The sequence below is a fragment of the Malaclemys terrapin genome, chromosome 1 (assembly GCF_027887155.1).
Source record: "Malaclemys terrapin pileata isolate rMalTer1 chromosome 1, rMalTer1.hap1, whole genome shotgun sequence".
In the NCBI taxonomy this organism is placed as follows: domain Eukaryota; kingdom Metazoa; phylum Chordata; order Testudines; family Emydidae; genus Malaclemys; species Malaclemys terrapin.
This window is the reverse complement of record NC_071505.1, coordinates 355363625-355380843: the sequence shown is the minus strand read 5'-3', so window position 1 is coordinate 355380843 and position 17219 is coordinate 355363625. Positions and strand designations below refer to the sequence as shown.

The window sequence follows — 17219 nt, the reverse complement described above, 5'->3', positions numbered from 1 at the left end:
GGGAAGCGGTGGCCAGCACATCCCTCGGTTCGCACCGCTTCCCGCAGCCCCCATTGGCCTGGAGCAGCAAACCGTGGCCAGTGGGAGCTGTGATCAGTGGAGGCTGCAGGTACACAAACCAGCCTGGCCCGCCAGTGGATTTCCCTGACGGGCCGCGTGCCAAAGGTTGCCCATTCCTCGGTTACAGACCACAGTTAATAGTTCTGTAATTTCACATCTGAGTGCTTTCAGCACTCTTGGGTGAATCCCATCTGGTCTTGGTGACTTATTGCTGTTTAAATGCATCAGTTTGTTCCAAAATCACCTCAGTCTGAGACAGTTCCTCAGATTTGTCACAGTCCCCTCTCTCGGCAGGTCTTCGACAGCTCGGGCTCCTTCCTGTCCTACATCAACACGCTGGCTGACCCGCTGTATGGGCCGCAGGGCCTGGCGCTCACCTCGGACGGACACGTGGTGGTGGCCGACTCGGGCAATCACTGTTTCAAGGCCTATCGCTACCTGCAGTAGCCGAGGGGCCCCGGCCGGGCTGCGGCCTGCGCCTGCCCCGCTGCCTGGACTAGAGACCGAGGGGCCCTTTCCCCACCAGCGGGCTGGTGCTGAGCGCCCAGCCCACCGGAGTTGGGGGGGAGGGGGGGACTGCAGTGCAAGGGACCGGCGAGGGGGGGACCCGCCCCTGTGCCTGCTGGACCGGGCCCCAGAGTAGGGAGACCGGCCAGTGGACAGGGGCGGCCCACCGGCTCCCCCCGGTTGCGGTGAAGGTTAGGGGCTATCCCCCCTCCTCCCCCCCCCCCGCGCCTGGGCCTATTGGTGTTTCCTGGGGGGCTACCCCTCCCGCCAGCCGTGTGGGCCAGAGGGTCAATGGAGCTGTGGGGGCTGGGGGCCTTGTTCCTTCTCTCGGGGTGCAGCATATCCTACCCATCACCACCCCTGTACAACCCAGCAACTCACACCTCTAAGCACCCCAGCAACACCCGCCCCCCTGTACAACCCAGCAACACCCACCCCCCCATACATCCCAGCAACACCTGCCTCTGAGCCCCCCAGCAACACCCGCCCCCCCGTACAACCCAGCAACACCTGCCTCTGAGCCCCCCAGCAACACCCGCCCCCGTACATCCCAGCAACACCTGCCTCTGAGCCCCCCAGCAACACCCGCCCCCCCGTACATCCCAGCAACACCTGCCTCTGAGCCCCACAGTAACACCCGCCCCCCTGTACAACCCAGCAGTACCCGCCCCCCGCTGCATCCTAGCAACACCCGTCTCTGAGCCCCCCAGCAACACCCGCCCCCCTGTACAACCCAGCAGTACCCGCCCCCCGCTGCATCCTAGCAACACCCGTCTCTGAGCCCCCCAGCAACACCCGCCCCCCTGTACAACCCAGCAACACCCGCCCCCCTGTACAACCCAGCAACACCCATCCCCCGTACATCCCAGCAACACCCGCCTCTGAGCCCCCCAGCAACACCTGCCCCCCTGTACAACCCACCAGCACTCACCCCCCTGTGCATCCCATCAACACCCACCTCTGAGGCCCCAGTGACACACGTCCCCCTGTACAACCCAGCAACACCCGCCTCTGAGCCCCCCAGCAACACCCGCCCCCTCGTGCAACACCCCCCTCTGAGCCCCCCAGCAACACCCGCCCCCTCGTGCAACACCCCCCTCTGAGCCCCCTAGCAACACCCGCCCCCTCGTACAACCCAGCAACACCCGCTTCTCAGCCCCCCCAGCAACACCCGCCCCCCTGTACAACCCAGCAACACCCGCTTCTCAGCCCCCCAGCACCACCCGCCCCCCCCCTTGCTTCCAGTGCCGCCCAGCAATGCCCACCCTCTGTACCCACCAGCAACGCCTGCCCAGCCTCCCTGGTGCCTGCCAGCAACACCCACCCCTGCCCTGCCCCCTGCAGTGCCAACCCGCTGCCCCCTGTGTCCCCAGCAATGCCCATTGTGCTCCCGAGCACCCCCACCTCTCCAGTGTCTCCCAGCTTTGCCCCCACCAGCGACCCCCAGCTGCCCGCCCCGATCTGCCCTCCAGCACCCCCTCCTCACCATGCCTCCTCCCCCCAGTGTCCCCCTTCTCGCGAGGGTTGATCTGCACTTTATTTCTGTGGCTGGTTTCAGAGGTCGGGGCGCCGGAGCCCAGCGCTGGGAGCAGGGAGGGGTCGTGGGACCTGCGGGGCCCAGAGCAGCGGCCTGGCGTGGGGCTGGGCAGCGTGGGGGGTGCCCTGGCGTCTGCCAGGCCCTGGCTGGGGGCGCTGCTCACTCCGTGTTACTCTGGGGACGCATGCCCCAGGCCTGCACATCCCCCAGCCCAGTTTCCCCCCCCCCCCACGTGGGGGCGGGCTAGTCTCCAGGGGGATCCCCCAATCCTGCCTAAACCCCCTGCCCAGGGAGCCCCACAGCTATGACCGCAGGTTGTGAGCCCCCCCAGGAGCCAGCTCTTCCCCTCTGCTCCAGGGCAATGTGGCCATCTCGCCTGGCTCACAGCCCAGGAGCCACCAATGGAAGCCCCCCCTCAGCTTTCAGCCCCTCCCGGGGAGCGAGCGGGGGCAGGGCTGTCGTACGCTAATGAACCATATGTACAAAATAAAGTATTCTGAAAGGCCCCTGGGCCCTGTCCCTGTGGAGGGAGGACAGGCCCACCCCCCTGCGTGGCACCAGCGGGCTCTGGGCTGCCCTGAGGGGGGGGCAGCACTGCAGGGTGGGGGGGCACCATGCTGTGGGGGCAGGAGGGCTGAGTGGGGTGCTGGTGCCCTGGGGTGCTGGTGCCCGCAGGCTCAGGGCAGTGCCTATGCCGGGCTCACATGGGGGGCGTCACCGAGTGGCAGCCGGGGGCCTCTGCCATGTGGCCCTGGGGCAGTGAGTGGGGTGGGGGGAGGTGACAGTGCTCACCCCCCCCGAGCCTCTGCTAGCGCTGGGGGGGAAGGTGGATCTGTAGGTGCTAGAACCCAGCTGCTGGGGATATGGGGTGTATTGGGGGGCAGTCTCCTGCCCCACTTTCTCCACCCATCCCCCCTTGCTACTGCCTGTCCCCTCCCCTGGAGGGAGCCTGTGATGGGTGCTGGCTGCCCCTCTGCAGGCTGGATTCCTGGCCCCCGCCCAGCCCTGCCCTGGCCTGTCCCATGCACTCCACCCCTGCCCCTATTCCTACCCTGGCCCTGCCCTCCTCCTGCCCCTGGCCCTGCCTGACCCTTCCCCAGCTGTACCCAGCCCCCTCTCCACGTTGGGGCCACCAGGCGTAGGGGGGGCAGAGCGCCGTGGGCATGGCAGGAAGTGACTGGCAGGGCCTGGGGCAGGGGATGCGGCTCAGCCCCTCTCTGCCTGCGCTGGCCTCATGGGGCTTTCCTGCCCTAGGGGTCCCTGGGGTGCCCCGGTGCTGCAGCCGGGCCCTGGCGCCGCCCACAACCCACGTGGGCAGCAGTGGGCGCCTGGGAAATGAACAGCCCCCCTGTTCAGCCCTCGCTCGGCCCCACCCAGCTGCTCGGGGCCTGTCTGGGCGGGGCAGACAACGGAGAGGCCGTGGGGGCCTCGCTTGCCGGGTCACAAGTGCTGCTTGGCTTGGGGCACCTGGGGCAAAGTGCCCCTTTCACGCCCCAGGCGCCCATGCCCAGGGTACGGGCTGTGGGCGTCACTGGCTGGGCTGGCACCCAGATGGGTATGCGGGTGCCCAGGGAGACTGAGCGCCTCTTGCTGGGGCAGGGGGATGGGCTCTCAGAGCTGGGCACCAGCCCCTAGGCCTGGAGGCGGGGGCAGCTTTAGGGTGCCCTCACCGCTGCACCCCAGGCAGGGGAGCTGACCCCAAGGGGCTGAGGTGAGCCGGGCCAGGTTGGCGCTGACGGGTGCCCGGCGAGAAAGGCCAGAGTCTCCACGCAGCACCTGCCCGCCCGGGGGCTGGGTGTGAATCAGCAAAAGACAAAAACCTTCCTAGCAAGTCCTGTCCCCCTTCCCCGCGTGGCCTTGGTGTGAGCGTCTCCACGGTGCTAGCGCCCACCCCCTGGGCATCTGCACTGGGCGTTCAGCCCAGCTCCCCCAGCAAAGCCTCAGGCCTCCCCTCGCCCGCTGGCTGCCTGGGGCTACGCCGAGGCTGCGCTAAGCCCGGGGCTGAGCCAGGGAGCGTCAGAGGGAGGCTGGAGCGGCTGAGCGCTGCACCGCAGCTGACGCTCTGCATCCGTGGGCTGGGCGAGCTCCTACGCGCTCGGTTAGCCGTGGCCAGGCAGTGCAGTCCGGGAACGGGGTCACAGCAGTTCTGGCTTACGACTGCCTGCATCTCCCCCTGCCCCTGAGCCACAGGCCCGGCCCCGAGCCCTTCACCAGGCAGCCCCAGCGCTGCGGGACTGTCCCTGGCCGGTGCTGCTCCCAGGGCTGGGAGAGTCAGCTGCCTGGGGGAGCCAGGCGCAGGCTGGCGCAGTGCTTGGGCCGAGCAGAGCTACAGTGAGCAATGGAGACCGAGCGCTCAGTGCCCTGTGTGGGCGCTTGGATGTGCGGGTCTCGCCCGAGCTGCACCGCGGGTGCCAGGAGAACCGGGCCAGTTCCTGTGGCCCTGCTGTGTTCGGGGGCTGGTGCCTGCCTGAGACCGACTCAGCCCCAGCGGCTGACTCGGGGCCCCCTCTCGCCCGCCTTTCGGGCCCTGGCCTCCAGGTTGCCTGTTCCTCTGGGTGACACCCTCCTACGACCCCACGTGTGACCCCATGTGACCCCCCCTGTGGGTTGCAATCCGAGTTCCCCCAATGACGTGCATGGCCCATGTGTGGGACCCCAGAGCCGCCCGCTGGCTTCGAACCCCCAACAGCCGTGCCGGGCGCTACAGGATCCCGGGGCCCAGTCTGCTCTTAACCCAGGTGTCCGCGGGTGGCTCCCCGTGGCATGGCTGCCTGCACAGTGCAGCAGCATGGCCCCTCGCCAGGCCTCGTGCAAACCCCGGCTGGGCTGCACTGGGTCACGTGGCCTGTGTGCAGCCCAGACGTGCTGGTGCGATCCCCTGTTGTCCAGTGGCCCCGGCCCAGGGATGCACAGTCAAGGCGGATGGGAACTGCCCGGGGGTGTCCAACCGGCAATAGACCTTCAGCAGTGCCCGGCCCCGGCAGCTGGCTCCATGCTGCTGTGAAATGTCGCTGGCGCTGCCCGTGGGTGGTTCATCCCTAGGTCGGCTTCGTGCGTCCCTTATACCATGTTCTGCAACATCGCAGGGTGCCCAGGGTCGCCTGACGGCACCCAGCTGGGAGAAAGGCGCCTCTCACGTGTGGCCATGCCTGGACCTCTGGGCGTGGCGCGGCCGGCTCGTTGGCATGGCAGTGGCGTGCGGGGGCAGCGTGGCGTACTCCCATCTGAAACCAGAGAAACCCACCTCCAGGTTTGTCCCAATACCAGACAGGGGCCAGCACAACCGAGTTTATAGGGGTCAAGTGGGCTCCCTAGCTAGCCTGAGAACCGAACCGCTAGAAACACATCCACTCAACATGGAGTCCCCGGCGACGATGACATTTTGGGACTGGCCAGGGAGCCAGTTTTGAATCCATTGCACGGGTGCTGTGATGATTTTGTATCATTCTCGGTTTTTGATCAGAATGTCATGTGGTACCAAAGCAAACGCCTTCCAGATGTCTGTCTGTTACAGCAGCCAAATGGGTAATCTCCTCAAACAAACCGTGTCAGTGTCACAAGGTGTATAGCCATAGACCCATGTTGAGTGGCATTAATTATATCAACCTCTGCTAACGCTTTATTAGTCACGTCCCGTGTTGGCCATTTCATTCGTTTGCCCAGGATTGAGGTCAGACTGACAGGCTGCTCCAGGCCAGCCCGTTTGCCCTTTTGAAATATTGGCACAACATTAGCTGTCTTCCAGTCTGCTGGAACCTCCCCAGACTTACTGAAAATCAGCGTTCACGGGCCAGCGAGCTCCTTGGCCAGCTCTTCTCAAACTCTTGGACGCAAGTTATCTGGAACTGCTGATTTATAAACGTCTAATGTTAGAAGCTGCTGTTTAACACCCTCCAGCGATACTAGTGGACTAGAACAAGTGCCAGCCTCATTGTTTGATAGGATGACAGGATGTTTTTTCCCCCAAATACAGGATAAAAATATTTATTCAACACTTTTTCCTTTTCTGCATTATTATTGACCAAATCTATCAGTTCTGTCTTGTAATACACCAATGCCACTAGTAGGATTCGTTTTCTTAATATTCTTTTTAAAACTTCTTGTCCTTAATTCTGCTGGCCACAAATTTCTCCGTGTGTCCCTTATCAGTTTTCTACAATTCCTGATTCCTGGGTTACAGTTTTTGCTATCAACTCTCCCTTTCTTCCATTTGTTAGAAGGGGGGTTGTAGCTGACTTCTCCTCTAAGCCAGGTTGGTTTTAACCAGTATGGCCTTTCTCTGGGGTGGGATGGTGGCTTTTGGAGCAGCTAGAGAAGTGCTGTTACAGTCCCCAGTTACTTGTCACAGGTTTCTGTTTAATTCTTTCTCCCAATTAATGAGCTGGAGGATGGCGTGGATTGCACCCTCAGCAAGTTCGCGGATGACGCTAAGCTGGTGGGAGAGGTAGATACGAGTTCTTTTGGCCCAATCTGCCAATTTGTCTAGGTCACTCTGGACCCTATCCCTACCCTCTATTTCAACAAGGACAAGTGCACAGTCCTGCACTTAGGACGGAAGAATCCCATTCACTGTTACAGACTAGGGACCGAATGGTTAGGCAGCAGTTCTGGAGAAAAGGACCTGGGGTTACAGTGGACGAGAAGCTGGATGTGAGTCAACAGTGTGCCTTAGTAGGAGGCCATTCCCCTCTATTCAGCACTGGTGAGGCCTCATCTGGAGTACTGTGTCCAGTTTTGGGGCCCACACTACAAGAAGGATGTGGAAAAATTGGAAAGAGTCCAGCAGAGGGCAACAAAAATGATTAGGAGTCTGGAGCACATGACTTATGAGGAGAGGCTGAGGGAACTGGGATTGTTTAGTCTCCAGAAGAGAAGAGTGAGGGGGGATTTGATAGCTGCTTTCAACGACCTGAAGGGGGGTTCCAAAGAGGATGGAGCTCGGCTGTTCTCAGTGGTGGCAGATGACAGAACAAGGAGCAATGGTCTCAAGTTGCAGTGGGGGAGGTCCAGGTTGGATATCAGGAAAAACTATTTCACTAGGAGGGTGGTGAAACACTGGAATGCGTTACCTAGGGAGGTGGTGGAGTCTCCTTCCTTGGAGGTTTTTAAGGCCCGGCTTGACAAAGCCCTGGCTGGGATGATTTCATTGGGAATTGGTCCTGCTTTGAGCAGGGGGTTGGACTAGATACCTCCTGTGGTCCCTTCCAGCCCTGATATTCTATGAGTCTATGAATGCACGTGGCGCCCACCTGGCCGTGGCGCCAGGTCGTTGCCGACGCGTGGTTAGCGGTGGTGCTGAGCCGGCGATTCAGAGAGCTCAAGGTTGGAAAGCAGCATTAGGAACATTTGGTCTGGGCCCCGGTGTCACGCAGGCCAGAGCACGGCTGCGTGGAACCCAGTCGCTGTATGACTGGCTAGTGCTTAAAGCCGCTGTTTTGTGTCACGGGCCTCGTTAGGTTATTGACCGTTGTCAGACTTTCCCGCAGTGCTGGTGTGATTGGCACTGGCAGATCCTGCGCTTCATGGACGTCACAAGCTCAGCGGCAGCCTCACAACTGCCCCCTGCCGGTCGTGGGCGCCTGGACGGCCTCTGGCCACCCAGGGTTGGTGTGAGCTCTGCTGCTGTGCCCGTCTGACACATGTCACTCACTTCAGCCTCAGTCAATGGGGACCTCCTAAGCCCCCACCCAGGCCTGGTGTTCCCGCCTCCCACAGCGTTTGTGAGGAACTAAGAAATCCGGCTGGCCCCAAACTCGCCGCTTGGTTTGGGGCCATTTCCCTCCAGACATGCTAGTCCTTGGTGCCCCCTCGTGGCACTGACGGGTGGCCGCTCTCGCCCCCCGTCCCCCAGCACACAGCAGAGTTACCTTGTAAAGTACCTGGGGGGCTGGGTGGTTTGCAAGGGGTCCTGGCCTGGCCTGCACCTCCTTGAGAGCGGCTCCCCCCTGGGCCTCGGCAGCCCCCTCCCGAGAGCCCGAGGTAGCCCCCTGGCTGGTCTGGCCATGGAGCATAGGCCACGTGGGCCCCACGGTCCAGACGTGCGGCTCCGTGCAGAGATCACACTGGCCCCAGTGGTTGCCAGGAGTGCCCGTGCCCTGCCCGTGAGATGCCAGGTGGCGCTGGCTGGCGCCCGCCTGAGGACAAGCCACAGGGGACAAGGCTTCATTTGAAGGGGCGTTTTCAGGCAGCCCGAGTCCCTCAGCACGCCAGAGATGGTTCCCTCCCGTGAACAGGGCAAGTCCCGGCCGCACCAGTGGACTGGCTCCAGTGGCCCAGGGCTGGCCCTGAAAACAAGGGACTGGTGGGCAGCAGCGGCCCTCTGTTACCCCACCCATGGTACGTGCACGAGATGGAGGTGACGTGCGGCGGGGGTGGGGCAGAGGGGTTTGGAGGGGGCTCAGGGCTGGGGCAGAGGGTTGGGGTGTGTGGGGGGGTGAGGTCTCCAGCGGGGGGGTGCAGGCTCGGGGATGAGGGGCTCAGGGCTGGGGCAGAGGGTTCGGGTGCGGGGGGGGTGAGGTCTCCAGCGGGGGGGTGCAGGCTCTGGGGTGGGGCTGGGGATGAGGGGCTCAGGGCTGGGGCAGAGGGTTCGGGTGCGGGGGGGGTGAGGTCTCCAGCGGGGGGGTGCAGGCTCTGGGGTGGGGCTGGGGATGAGGGGCTCAGGGCTGGGGCAGAGGGTTCGGGTGCGGGGGGGGTGAGGTCTCCAGCGGGGGGGTGCAGGCTCTGGGGTGGGGCCGGGGATGAGGGGCTCAGGGCTGGGGCAGAGGGTTGGGGTGCGGGGGGGGGGTGAGGTCTCCAGCGCAGGGGTGCAGGCTCTGGGATGGGGCCGGGGATGAGGGGCTCAGGGCTGGGGCAGAGGGTTGGGGTGCGGGGGGCAGGTGAGGGCTCTGGGGTGGGGCTGGGGATGAGGGGTTTGGGGTGCAGGCTGTCCCGGGGTACAGTGGGGAGAGAGGACCCCCCCCCCCCGCGCTCTCTCTCCCCGGAATAGGACCTAGGCTGGGGGAGGGGCGCCTCTCCCCCGGCCACGGCAGGTCCGGACCAGGGCTGGGTTTGTTACTGGCACAAAATTCTCTGTCACTTGCACTCTCCAGGGCCTCACCTCTGCCCAGTTCCTAGGCGCAAGACAAACCCCTGTTAGTTTAGCCATGCTAACGCCCCCTCCGTGGGCTCCGGGCGAACACCCTCCCCCTGCACTCAGGGCTTTGCCTTTCGCGGGTTTCCGGGCTCTTTTCCCAGTGAAAGCACCTCACACAGTAATATCCCGATCCTCTATGAACAGTCACCAAACCAGCCGCACCCGCTGCACAACCAGTGCTCCCCGTAAGACAGGTGAGTGTGTCCCTGGCAGCCCGTCAGGAGCGGCTCCCCCGGTGTCAGTGGTGGGCTGCTGACGTCTGGCAGCTGATTGTGGGGCTGGGCCCTGCGGCTGGTTCCCAAGAACTTCCCTTTGGACCCCAGTTTATACAGTGACACTTGAGCCCTGCTTAGCTAGACCTTCGCCAATCATTGTCCTCACGTTTTACTAACCAGTCCTACCAGTGTAACCCCATTCTCTAACCCACATCTGCATTCACGTGCACCCAGCAACACTCGTTAGGTACCAGACAGACACAATCAAGGCACCCAGCAGAGACAGACCGACCAACAACAGGGAAGTGGGGCCCATAATGACAAAACAAGGCAGAAACGAGGGTTTCACGCCCACAACTATTGAGAAGTGATTTCCTGCCAGACAGATGCTATCAAACTAAGTTTTCTTTACCCAGCTTAAGATCTGTTTCTGTATCTGGTGCTCGTGGAGGCCATTCGGACGGGGTCTCCTTCCTAACTACCCGATATTCCAGGGTTTCAATGGCACTTCGATGGACTGTGGGGATGTGACGTTCTGCTTCTCAGCTAACGGCTGCAGCCGAAGGCCTTAGAACTCACCCTGTGGCTACAAGAACAGGCCTGATCCCGACAGGTTGGGGCAGGGGAGGCGGGGACGGGGGTGCCCTGAGCGCCTGTGCGGCCGCGCAGCTTAGCGGGAACTTAGGTGGCCACTCGGGTCTGGACCTGGCTCCTCTGGGGCTGGGGAGCGAGGGGGGGTACCTCTCTTCCTGTCCTGCTGCCAGAGGTGTTCCCCACCCACAGCGAGGGCCACAGCCCTGCTGCGCCCAGAGAGACCGAGAGCCGGGAACGGCGCCGACACTCGCTGGACAGAGCCTGAGGAGCCGCGGTCTGGTGCTCCGGCTGTGCCCCGGCTGCCCTTCCTGGGGGATGGGGCCTTTCCGCCAGGGGGTCGGTCAAGCCCCCGCCGTGACTTCACCCTCTGTCCCTGTGATGGAGGGGCCTGGCGCCCGGGGACGTGAGCGGCGCAGCTCCGGGGACATGGGCGGTGGGGAAGGGCTGGTTCCTGGCACCCGGCGGCTCGGGGGGAGGGATTCTCGTGCAACTCACTGCTCTTTGGTTGTGTCCTGCAGCAGCGGGACCCCCCTCAAGACGGCCTGGCCTCCCCAAGGAGCAGAGGGACGTAGCTGGTGGGGGGAACAGTGGGGTATGACAGCGGGAACGGGACCCTTCTGTGGGTGAGTCTTGCAGGCAGGTCGGGCAGGGGCTGCAGAGACTCCTGTTCTGTGGTGCGGAAGAAGCAGGGAATGGTCCTGAGTGGAGGGTCTGTTTGAAGCCCGTTGGGCCCAGAGGGAGGTTACTGACCCACCACGTGGCTCCTGGAGCAAACAGAAACCAAGGCCAAGCCCCGAGGGGGAGAACGGAGCAGCTAAACGCTCAAGCTTTCTGGAGTGTGGCGAGGACGGAAGGATTTCAAGGCGCTTCACTCTGCCCGTGAGAAGGTGCCGCTCAGAGGGGCGCCGGTTTCCAATACTAGCTGGTTCTGCTGCACTCAGCGGTGTGACGCGTCCCCCTGGGGTGCCACCTTGAGCTGGGGTACCATTGAGCCCTCTGACCCACCAGCCTGGCTCCCTCCCACACTGTGCTGCTGTGACAGGCTGCAAAACCCCCCAGCTGCACTTTCACCAGCATTCACACAGGTAGGGACACACCCAGCTCTCTAACCACCAGCCTAGGACCCCAGCGCAGTACCGCCCTGCCCTGGTCAAATCTGGCCAGTATATGACCACCCGGTCTGCCACTCCCTCAATGTGACAAGGACCGTGCACACTTGTGGTAACCAAGCTGAGATTTCCCCCAGACACCTCAGTCAAACGCACACGGGTTTGGATTAAAACATAAAATAAGTTTATTAACTACAAAAGGGTAGATTTTAAGTGATTATAAGTGGTAACAAACCAATCAAAACCACAAACTGAGCTTAACACACAAGATAGGTGGGATATGAATTAGCAAATTCTCACCCTGAGCGATAAACGGGCTGGCAGATTCTTAAGGCACAAGTTGCCTTGGCTTTGCAGCGTGGGTTTTCCAGGTTTTCAGACACAGGTTTTGTATGTTCCTCTGGTGTTTCCAGGTGTGGTGTTGTAGGGAGCGTGAGGCCCCCTCAGGATGTTATTTCCCCCCTTTTCTATCTTCTTCCCACTTGCTGGAAAGCTCTTTTGCTGTGACCTGGGTCAGACAGTTCCCAGTGTGAAGTGCTGTCTCGGAGAGGTTTCTATTGCACACAGTTCCTGGGGTAACCCTGGTGCTTGTGGGCATTTCCTCGGGAAGCCATTAACATTGTTTGGCCTTTTTACTGTTGTACCCGAAAGGCTGCTTGTGGGTGTTCTCAGCCTCACCACTCGGTTCAGTAACACACACGTAGCCAAACATCACAACGTCACACACGATAGTAGCAGGGACAATCCAGCCAGATCTGACTGTCCAGCAGATCGACACGTTTACAATGACACCTCACAGGCGCACGTTGTACCCAACGTACCATCATCTGCCAGTGGTGCCTATGGGGTGCCGGGTGTCACAGGCGGGTTTAATGGGTTCAGTTCACTCAGGGAGGGGAGCTAACCAGGAGGCCGTTACAGCAGCCGGCGGCCTGCTGTGCCCCACATAAAACGCAGCGCAGGAGAGCGACATTTTTAATCAGAGGCACAGATGGAAGAGGAAATGATGGGGAGTTCGCAGCTGACTGGAGGCTGAACAGCCACGTTTAGGGAGTTACCTGAGTCCCTGATCAGAGACCAACTCGCGGTGGGAATCGGAATAAAAAGCTCAGGCTATTGGGTGACTGCAAGGCCATTAGGATTTGCCAAACCCCAGAAGTTGCCCAGCCCAGAATGATGCTTGTGCAGGGTGGTCCGTGCTCTGACACGAGACATGACTGAGGCTCCAACAGAGGCCTGAAGCAGAAAGCCACACAGCTCCCAAAGTCTCTAGCCAGAGCCGCGCATGGAGCTGCACATGCTGTGACAACCAGCACAAGCCAGGGCAACGCCCAGTCTATGGGAACAGGTGCACAGTGATGGGACCCGTTCAGTTCTTGCAGGAGCTGGCAAACCCTGTGTGCACTGCCTGGATTAAGAGGCTGACGACAGCACCCGTGGATTCTTCCCCGGAGCAGTGGGCAAAGCTGCAGAACCAGACGCATGGACTGCCTGCCCGGAAGCTAATGGGACATTTGTTAATTTGCCCAGTTAGTGACCTGAAAGAAAAACCCCCCACACCTGTCCCAGCAGCCGAGAGGAGATCAGAGATTCCTTCGAACAGGGACCTAGGGAGGAAAATTGGTGTCTGACTGAGCTGCCCAGACAGAGCACGGCATGCAAAGGCGTCGAATGGAGACGAGATGCGAAGCTTAATTAAGAGTTTGAGAAACTGGTGATGTTTAATTAAACAGCCTCCCTTCCCCTGCTGTGGTGCTAGAACAGTAGGAGCAAGCCTGCAGCCATGGCTACACTACAAGCTTTTGCCAATGCAAGTTACGTTGGCACTAGGGTGACCAGATGTCCGATTTTATAGGGACAGTCCCGATATTTGGGTTTTTTTATTCTATAGGCTCCTATTACCCCCAACCCCCATCCCGATTTTTCACACTTGCTGTCTGGTCGGCACACAGCCCCCCCCGCGCGGCTCGTACGGCGCCTGGGCTCGTGCATACCTGGGTCCTCGTGTCAGCACAGTGCCTGCGCACCAGGGTGCCTGTGTCCATGCACAGAGCTGTGCACCATGGGTCAGTGTCCCTGTGTGCAACCACCCAGCGCAGGGGCTGTTGGGAAGGTCTGGCAATGCCCTGTGGGGCAGAAACGACTCACTCGGGGTAACTGGGAGCAAGAGCTCAACTTCCCAGCATGCAGCTGTCTCCATCCCATAATGTTAGCTGCCTCCTGTGATTTTCATGCCTTGCTGAAGAATCCCGGGTGCTGTGGTGCACCATGCTCTGCCTGGCCCTGCTGCTGGGGCCTGCGGGCGCTGTGTGGTGATGTGCACACTGGGTGTGTCACTGAGCCTGGGAGTTGTGTCACATGGGGCGGTAACAAGGGGGGTCTCTCTGCAGCATATTCTGGGAACTCAGAACCACAAATTATTTCCCAAATCTGAGACTGTTATTCAGTATTGAGCCAGTGCAACCCCCCTGAGCAATTTAAAACCAAATACGTGAAGTGTTCAGGTTCTGTTCCATGAATATCTTAACGAGGGGAAAGAACGGCCACGTCCATTTTACCTGAACATACAGCAGCCGTGGCTGTCACAGGGCGGTGGGTGCCCCCGGGTGGAGGGGTCGGGGAAGGGATGCGGCCCCGATGCCATGTGGAATGGCGAGGGGGGCATAGGCAGGGGCTGCCGTGCAGTTCTCCACGGACTGCGGAGGGAGGCCAGCCCAGGACTGCTGCAGCGTGTGTCTTTGCTGCCGGAGAAGCCCCGTTATGTCCCTGTTGTGGATTGTGGGGGAGTTAGGGCCCTGCACCCCTCTTCCCGAGATTCACTGCAACTCTCAGCCAGCCAGTAAAGCAGAAGGTTTATTTAAGGACAGGAACACAGTCTCAAGCAGAGCGTGTAGGTACGACCGGACCCCCTCAATTAGGTCCCTCTGGGAGGTTCAGGGAGCTTAGACCCCAGCTTGGGGTTCCCTGCGTTGCACCACCCAGCCCAAACCGAAACTAAACTCCCAGCCCCTCCCGCTGCTCCTCTCCTTTGTCCAGTCTCCCGGGCAGAAGGTGTTAATTCTCCCCACCCCCGTTCCTGGCTCAGGTTACAGCTCAGGTAGCTTCCTTCAAGGGAAGTCCCACATCCCCACTGCAACCCCCCTGCAACATTCCCAGGTCAAATCTGCCCTGCTCCCTGCTCCGTCACATCTCTCCCCCCTTCGAGACTGAAGTGAGCGGGGTCACTCTGACCAGTGACCTGGGGAAGTTCAGGGCTCCCTCTCCGGGACAATGCGTCCGCTATCAGGTTGTCACGTCCCTTCACATGGACCACGTCCATGTCATAATCCTGCAGGAGCAGGCTCCATCTCAGGAGCTTGGCGTTGGCTCCTTTCATCTGGTGCAGCCAGGTCAGGGGAGAGTGGTCGGTGTGCACGGTGAAGTGACGCCCAAAGAGATATGGCTCTAGTTTCTTGAGGGCCCACACCATGGCCAGGCATTCCTTCTCGATGGCCGCGTAGTTCTGCTCCCGGGGTAGCAACTTCTTGCTCAGGTACACGATGGGGTGTCTCTCCCCCTTTTCATCCTCCTGCATTAACACCGCCCCCAGTCCTGTGTCTGAGGCGTCGGTGAACACCATAAAGGGCTTGTCAAAGTCTGGGTTTGCCAGAACTGGGCCACTGACCAGAGCCTCCTTCAGCGCCCGGAGAGCCTCCTGGCACTCCTCGGTCCAGACCACTTTGTCTGGCTTCCCCTTCTTGCACAGCTCAGTGATGGGGGCGGCTATGGCGCTAAAGTGGGGCACGAACCTCCGATAGTACCCTGCCATCCCAATAAAGGCTTGGACCTGCTTTTTGGTTTGAGGAGCGGGCCAGTCTCTGATCACCTCCACTTTGGCTGGTTCCGGCTTTAGGCAGCCGCTTCCCACCCGGTGGCCTAGGTAGGATACCTCAGCCATCCCCACCTTGCACTTCTCCGGTTTTACGGTCAGCCCAGCCTTCTGGAGTCGGTCCAGCACTTGTCTAACCTGGGATATGTGGTCCTCCCAGGTCTGGCTAAAGACACAGATGTCATCGATATACGCCACGGCAAAACTCTCCATCCCCCTCAGTAGCTGATCCACCAGGCGCTGGAAGGTGGCCGGCGCTCCCTTGAGGCCGAAGGGCAGGGTCAGGAACTCATAGAGCCCCAGAGGGGTGACAAAGGCCGATTTCAGCCTGGCATCTGCATCCAGCGGCACTTGCCAATAGCCCTTTGTAAGATCCATGGTGGTAAGGTACCGAGCACCTCCCAGCTTGTCTAGGAGCTCGTCCGGCCTGGGCATGGGGTAGGCATCGGCCACAGTGATGGCATTGAGCTTCCGATAGTCCACACAGAACCGGATCGACCCGTCCTTTTTGGGGACCAGCACCACCGGCGAGGCCCAAGGGCTGGAAGACGGCTGGATCACCCCCAAAGCCAGCATGTCATTGACCTCTCTTTCCAGGTCCTGAGCAGTTTTCCCTGTGGCTCGGAAGGGGGAGCATTTTATAGGCGGGTGCGATCCTGTCTGCACCCGGTGGACAGTCAGATTAGTGCGTCCAGGCTGGTTGGAAAACAGCTGCTGGTACAGATGCAGCACCCCTCCGATCTCAGCTCGCTGGGCAGGGGTTAGCCGATCAGAGAGGGGAATTGCTTCCAGGGGGAAGCCAACTCTTGTCCCAGGGAATAGATCTACTAAAGGGTCATCTCCCTGCCCCTCCCACTGTCCACACACGGCCAACACCATATTCCCCCTGTCATAATATGGCTTCATCATATTCACATGGTACACCCGGTGGTGGTGTGCCCGGTTCGACAGCTCCACCACATAGTTTACCTCGTTTAGTTGCTTGACAACCTTGAAGGGCCCTTCCCAGGCGGCCTGGAGTTTGTTTTTCCTCACGGGGATGAGGACCATCACCTGATCCCCAGTGGCGAAGGCGCGGGCCCGTGCTGTGCGGTCATACCAGACCTTCTGCTTCCTCTGGGCCCTGGCCAGATTCTCCCTGGCCAGGCCCATGAGCTCGGCAAGTCGTTCCCGGAAGGTCAGGACATACTCCACCACCGACTCTCCGTCAGGAGTGGCCTTCCCCTCCCATTCGTCTCTCATCAGGTCCAGGGGCCCCCTTACCCGCCTTCCATATAGCAGTTCGAAAGGCGAAAACCCGGTAGACTCCTGGGGTACCTCCCTGTACGCAAACAGCAGGTGAGGTAAGTACTTGTCCCAGTCCTGCGGGTGCTGGTTCATAAATGTTTTCAGCATCATTTTTAGCGTCCCATTGAACCTCTCCACCAGCCCGTTGGATTGGGGGTGATATGCTGAGGCCCAGGTGTGCCGGACCCCACATCTCTCCCACAAGCACCGGAGTAGGGCCGACATGAAGTTGGACCCTTGGTCCGTCAAGACTTCCTTGGGGAACCCCACTCGGCTGAAAATGGTCAGCAGCGCATCCGCCACAGTGTCTGCTTCAATGGACGATAAGGGCACTGCCTCGGGGTAGCGGGTGGCGAAATCGACCACCACCAGGATGTATTTCTTCCCAGACCGGGTCGCCTTGCTGAGAGGTCCCACTATGTCCATGGCCACCTTCTGGAAAGGCTCCTCTATGATGGGCAAAGGTCTCAATGCTGCTTTCCCTTTGTCCCGGGCCTTCCCCACCCTCTGGCAGGGGTCACAGGATCGGCAGTACTGCCGGACGTTGGTGAAGACCCCGGGCCAGTAAAAGTTCTGTAGCAGCCTCTGCCTGGTGCGCCGGATCCCCTGGTGCCCTGCGAGAGGGATGTCATGGGCCAGGTACAGTAGCTTGTGGCGAAACTTCTGGGGAACCACCAGCTGCCTCCTGATCCCCCACGACTCCACTTCCCCCGGGGGAGCCCACTCTCGGTACAGGAACCCCTTCTCCCACAGGAACCTCTCCTTGCATCCTCTCCTCATGGTCTGTACCACACTGAGGTCAGCCAGGCCCCTTAGCTTCCGCAGGGAGGGGTCCTTCTGCAACTCGGCCTGGAACTCGGCGGCTGGGGAAGGGATGGGGACCTGCTCCCTCTCGTCGGCTGGGTCGGAA

General features: G+C 60.9%; 1 protein-coding gene across 5 annotated transcripts in view; it reads left to right on the top strand.

Annotated features, from left to right (window-relative positions):
• The window catches only part of TRIM3 (tripartite motif containing 3), a 39555-nt gene extending 37885 nt beyond the window's left edge, over nucleotides 1–1670 (top strand). For all 5 annotated transcript variants that reach the window (XM_054016090.1, XM_054016087.1, XM_054016089.1 and 2 more), the window contains one exon: nucleotides 355–1670. In XM_054016090.1, the coding sequence (XP_053872065.1) occupies nucleotides 355–507 (153 nt within the window). In that variant the 3' untranslated portion in view covers nucleotides 508–1670. The remainder of the gene's footprint in view (nucleotides 1–354) is intronic.
• Nucleotides 1671–17219: the final 15549 nt, after the last annotated feature.